The following is a 5257-nucleotide window of genomic DNA, read 5'->3' as shown; positions in this document are numbered from 1 at the left end:
GCCCAAGCCCAGGACGAAGAGAGGTAGTACAGGGTAAAATGCCCAGAGGGCACCACGGGCTCAAAACCAACATCCGTGGGGCATCCTTGGTGCCCTGGGTCTTGGGCGGCCACGGCTGAGAAATCATTAGCAGCTCAGCACCTCCTTCCCAAGGCCAGCCCCACGGGATCACCGTCGCTTCCCCTTCTGCAGCCCTGGACCTCCGTCAAGCCAGGAGAAAAGGAAGCAGGAAAAGCCAGAGAGCAGAGTCAGCTCCATCATCCTCTTTTAATCCTGGCCCCAAGGCTGTCATCGCTGGGCCACAAGAGGGCTGGTCTCCTCCGCGCAACCGAGGCTGGAATGTTGCTTCCAGACAAGTCACAAAAGCAGAGGGGCGTCTCCACTCCCTCGCCCCCCCTCCCCGGGCGCCCTTCCGTGAAGGGCAACACCAGGGACGCGGCCACGTCCAGAGCCGAGGATTCCTCTACGAGGGGGCCCTGCCCCCTGGCCACGTCCCCTAGCGGCATCCTTTGCCCTCTTCCGTCGGTGGGCTCGAGTGGGGGCGAGCAAAGGCCTGACCCTTGCCGGCAGCCGGAAAGGAGGAACGGCGTCACAGGAAGCCAGGGAAGGCCAGCTGCAGCAGCAGGAGGGTGGCCACGATCAGCCCAGCGCAGAGGAGCAGCAGCAGCCACACGGGGAAGCTCCCTGCAGGGAGGGAGGGAGGGAGGGAGGGAGAAGACCCACGTCAGGGGAGGGGGTGAGGGAACCCCTCGCGCCAACTCTTCAGGTGCCCCACGGGCCCCCCAAGGCGGCGGCTTCCCCCCTTCCCTCTCTCCCTCCCTCAACATACGCCGGCAGGGGATGCGGTGCAGGCGGCAGCGGCTGTCCACGGCCACGCTCAGCAGGGCGGCCTCATTGTCCCTGAGCAGCTCTGGAGTTTCTGGCAGGAAAGCCACAGCCGTGACCACAATCCCGTGGGCCTCCCGTACGTAGTACAGCCTCTGCAGGAGGAGAGGAAACGGGGCCGTTGGATAAAGCAAGGGGTGCCGCTGGATCCAGAGCGCCAGCAGGAGCAACAGCTGCCCAGAGACTCATGTGGTCTCCCCTCTGGGGCCCTCTAGCCCTGAGGGGAGGTAGTGGGCGTGACCCCCCCCCCAAGCTCATCTGCCCTGACACTGTGCCTCCCCAGGGATCCAGCCAAGCCCCATCCCGTCCTCCCTGCTTGGCGGGGGCCTCGTTCCGCCATTCGGCCGGCCTGCGGCTTCCAGAGCGCAAAGGCCGTCTGCCTGGCTTCCTCCCGGCTCTGCTCCCAATATGCCCCACAGCTTTCCCCTTTGGGGCCCGATCCCCATCCAGGTGCAGAGGGAGGCTCCTACCTGCAAGGAGAAGGCGATAAAGATGGCCACGGAGCCCGTGACGGTGCCCAGCCCTAGGAACGTGCCTGTGTCACTGCAGAAACAGAGGGAGTCGTGGCAGGGGGAGGGGGAGGCTCAGGTGGTGAGTTGCTCGTGCCCACGCAGAGAGCAGCCTCTTCAGAGAGCCAGCCAGGTGGTAGCCCTTGGTAGCCATCAGACGGGTGGCCGGCTCCCAAGTCCTGTTCCCCCCCCCCTCAGCCTGTGTTTCCTTAGCGCTGGGGTGACGAAGGAAAAGGTCCGGGTGGGGAGTCTCTCTCTCTCTCTCTCTCCCCCCTTCCCACCTTGGGTCGAAGCACAAGGCTATCCGGGTCTCAGCCCCCAAGGCCGGTGCCTCCATCGAAGCCTGGAGCCTCCAAGGGAGGGGGGGCCCTGGCCTTACCTGAGAGAGAGGCAGGAGATGACCTCGTTGCCACAGGGCCGGGTCAGCAGGGGGAGGAAGCTCCGCCCGTCCCACTTGGTGATGTAGCAAGGAGGGGGCCGCCGCTCCCGCTTGTACGGGATCTGAACGGTGTAGAGCCGCAGAGCCCCGCCTTGGTCCTCCACCTTCCCAAACCTGGGCCAGAAAGGGAAGCGCTGGAGGTCAGGACCGGCGCAACCCAGCTGGCCTCCCTCCCCTCCCCCACCCCACCGAGCCCGTCACCTGCAAGCCTGGTAGCGGTACGCCTTGTCCGGGATGCCCGGGAGGTTCTCGTTCCAATGCAGCCCCGTCACCATCTGGTCCCGCTTCCACACACAGCACCGGAAGTCACGCCCCACGGTCACCACCTGAGGAAAGGGGAGAGCAGTTGCCCGAGGGGTGCCAGCTACACCAGGCCCCCCCCCCCACCGTCCCAGAAAATCCTGCGTCCAGCGTCCATCCTGGCTGGGAAAGTGTCCCCACTGCCTGGGCTTTTCCGCCTTGGTCCTCCTGTCATGCCTTCGGGAAGGGCCGGCCGGAGGGGTTGGCGGGAGCACCGGACCGTCCTCCGCCTACTACACCCTCAGCGGGTGCCCCCCCACCTGGCAGTGCTGCACAGGTTGCCCACACACACACACACACTCCCAACTTCAAGACAAGCAACTTTTGCTTTGCAATATTTGGCCTGAAAGAAATTCACTCCAAGAATTTTGAACGCAATTCAGCCCAAATAAACACAGCTTTGTCTTGTTGGCGCGCCCGTATTTCTGCTTCCAACCATTTGTTTTTGATTTGGATTCCTGCCCCGAAAATCAAGGGCCCGGACCCGATGGCCCTTCCAACTCCACCCTTCTATGGCAAGCTTGCGGTTTCCTTCTTTTGTGTGGGGTGTGTCTCCAGCTGCCCCCAACCCCCAAAGCATGAGGACTCCTCTGGGAGAACCGGCCACGGTCACACCAGGGGTGGGCCCTGGTGCTGCACGGCTCAGGATCCCTGCAGGTTCACCTCATCCCAACCTCCCGGACAAACACCACAAAACCGCCACTCCCCGGTGCTCCAGAACCAACACAACCCCTCGGGACTTGGACGCCAGCGGCTCTGCGGCCTGGGATTGGGCCTCCCGCCGGGAGCAGGTCCAGCCCCTCACCTTGTTATCGGGGCTGAGCGTGATGTCCTCAATCTCTCCCTGGTGAGCCTGGACCTCAAAGGCCTTCTTCATGCTAGGAAACTGCAAAGAATGGGGGGGGGGGCTGGGTGAGTGGGGGGAGGCTTAGTGCCATTGCTACTGCCCCCCCAAAAAACAAGGGGTGCTCAGGAAAACGGAAGACGCTCCCAGAGGAAGAGGCCCTGTCCGCCTTGTCGGTCCCCCTAACCCCACCCTTGTACCTCCCAGACCCGCAAGAAGCCGTCCACGCCACCGGTGGCCAGGAGGGTGTGGTCCTCGTTGAAGCACACGGCCTTCTGCAGGGCGTCGGGGCTGGTGTCCGTCTGGACGCAGTGCAGGGTCTCCACCAGCACCTGGGGCGTCTCGTCGTGGGTGCCCTCCGACCGGCTGGGGGCGGGGGCCCTGCGCCTTCGCGGGCCCTTCTCGCTGCTGCTGCTGCTGCTGCTGCCACCGCGGTCACCACCACCACCTGAGGGCACAAGGGGAGCCTTTGGGGATCTGGCAGGAGATGCCGGGACGGATCCAGACTCGGGAGCGCTGGGTTCCTGTCCTGCCTTTGGCTACACCTCCAGGCTCTGCTGGCTCGCTGCCCTCCTGCCCCCCCCCCCCAGTGGAGGGCAACCCCAGAGCCAGGCCGCCAGGCACTCCCTGGGATCCCAACGCCACCTCCCAGAGCCTGCCCGCCCAGGTTCGCCGGCAGCTTTAGTTGGTGCTGGCTGGGGGGGTGGGGGTGGGTGGGGGGCGAGGGCTGGTCCCTGCAGGTCCAGGAGTGACTTCACCTGCCGCTCCGGAATCACACCACCCCGGGGGCCGGCAGCTCCTCTCACCCGGGGATGGCCCGGAGGGGGCGGGACGGGACGGGACGGGAGGGAGGCTGCCTGGCTGCCTGCTTGCCCGCCCGCCCCTCCGCCCGCCGGGCTCTCGCTCACCCTCACCGGCCCGGGTGGCTCCGTCTCCTCCTGCTCCTCCTTCTCCTCCCTGCGGGGGCTCCCTGAGGCGGAAGCGGAGGAGGTGGCAGGCGGCGTCCTGCCCGGCGGCGACCGTGTCCCCGGCCAGGGCCAGCGTCATGGTGGCGCGCGTCTCCGTGTCGTGCGCGTGCAGGAGCCAGGCCGAGAGCCGCCCTTCCCGCCAGCCCAGCTGCAGGAAATGCTGCGGGAGGGGGGAGAGAGAGGGGGGGGGGACCGGGGACCGGGAGGGGGGGTTAGGGTTAGGGACCGAGAGGCCGTCCCCCCTCCCTCGACGCCGGCTAGGTCGGGGGAGGGGGGGCGCTGTGTGTTTCCGCATGCCCCCCCGCCACACACACACACACACCCCCGGACACACCCCGACAGGCCCGGGGCGAGGGAGGGCTCACCAGTCCGTTAGCGATGCCCGTCTTGGCCGCCCCGCCGCCGCCCGCGATCAGGGCCAGGCCCGTCGGGCGGTGGACGCGCACGGCGTAGAGCGGGAACGGGGCCCGGTAGATCTCCGGGGGTCGCCGGGGGGCCATGGCTGGGTTGGGGAGGGCCGGGGCTAGGGGCCCTCCTCATGCCGAGCCGGGCCGGGCCAGAGGCCGAAGGGAGGGAGGGAGGGACCCTCCGGTGCCAACCGCCGCCGCTGCCGCCGCTTCTAGCCCCCCGCTGCGCTCCCGGCCGGGACGGCGCTCCGAAGCCCACTGGGCATGCGCGCGGGGGGGGTGAAACGCTGCTCGGCCGTAACTGCGCCGGCGCGGGCCTCGGCCCACGTCAGCACTGGGCTCGCCGGGCTCCTCTCGTGTCACGTGGGGCCCCCCAGGCTCTCCTGGCCGCTGATCCGCCATTTTTGAGAAGGGCAGATGGGCACGTTCTTAAAGGCGCCGCGCGGACGGCCACCTCCCCGTCCAAACCGGGGGTCGCGCAAGGCTGCCGACCGGGGTTTCCGCCGAACGGGGCGGCTGATGGGAAGGCGCCTTCCTTGACTCTCCGTAACTGGAAGCCTGCGAGGAGCCAGTGGTGGGAACACAGGGCGCGGGTGGGTGGGTAGGTGGGGGGGTCGACTTTGCCTGGGGGGGGCGTGGGGAATAAACGTGGAGGCGCAGCTCCCCGCGGCAGACCCTTCGTAAGGCGAGTGCGGAAGGGCGGGCCCTTGGATCAGCCCTTGTCCAAAAAGAAAAGGAAAAGGTGTGCGGGAGGCAGGTCTTTTGCAAACCGAACGGCTCTCCATGGCCTTTCTCTCTCTCACACACACACACGCACACACACAGGGGGGAAGCCGTTTCTATGCCGGCTCCCGTGGGGATTGTGCAAGGGCGCTCGGAGGACCCGGGAAGACGTTCGGGGTTGG

General features: G+C 67.1%; 1 protein-coding gene across 2 annotated transcripts; it reads right to left on the bottom strand.

Annotated features, from left to right (window-relative positions):
• Positions 1–248: 248 nt before the first annotated feature.
• On the bottom strand, positions 249–4583 carry PREB (prolactin regulatory element binding). 2 transcript variants are annotated; one of them, XM_072985522.2, is made up of 9 exons: positions 4311–4583; positions 3886–4105; positions 3178–3425; positions 2939–3019; positions 2035–2159; positions 1774–1947; positions 1356–1428; positions 830–980; positions 249–684 (listed from the first exon to the last, which is right to left on the bottom strand). In XM_072985522.2, the coding sequence occupies exons 1-9, from the start codon at positions 4443–4445 to the stop codon at positions 590–592; spliced, it is 1302 nt and encodes a 433-aa protein (XP_072841623.2). In that variant the 5' UTR covers positions 4446–4583; the 3' UTR covers positions 249–589. The 2 variants fall into 2 exon arrangements, with proteins under 2 accessions (XP_072841623.2, XP_072841632.2); XM_072985531.2 differs by having other exon boundaries at positions 3892–4105.
• Between the last annotated feature and the right edge of the window lie 674 nt (positions 4584–5257).

This window comes from Pogona vitticeps, chromosome 1 (genome assembly GCF_051106095.1).
Source record: "Pogona vitticeps strain Pit_001003342236 chromosome 1, PviZW2.1, whole genome shotgun sequence".
In the NCBI taxonomy this organism is placed as follows: Eukaryota; Metazoa; Chordata; class Lepidosauria; order Squamata; family Agamidae; genus Pogona; species Pogona vitticeps.
Note: the sequence above shows the minus strand (reverse complement) of the source record. Positions and strands in the feature narration are given on the sequence as shown.

What these genes read in the sequence shown, in the direction of transcription:
- PREB (XM_072985522.2), bottom strand. Translation starts at nt 4,445, where the DNA reads ATGGCCCCCCGGCGACCCCCGGAGATCTACCGGGCCCCGTTCCCGCTC. An exon ending in AGCCACCCGGGCCGGTGAGG is followed by an intron (nt 3,426 to 3,885) that starts GTGAGCGAGAGC and finishes TTGTGCCCTCAG; the next exon opens with GTGGTGGTGGTGACCGCGGT. An exon ending in TACCGCTACCAGGCTTGCAG is followed by an intron (nt 1,948 to 2,034) that starts GTGACGGGCTCG and finishes TTTCTGGCCCAG; the next exon opens with GTTTGGGAAGGTGGAGGACC.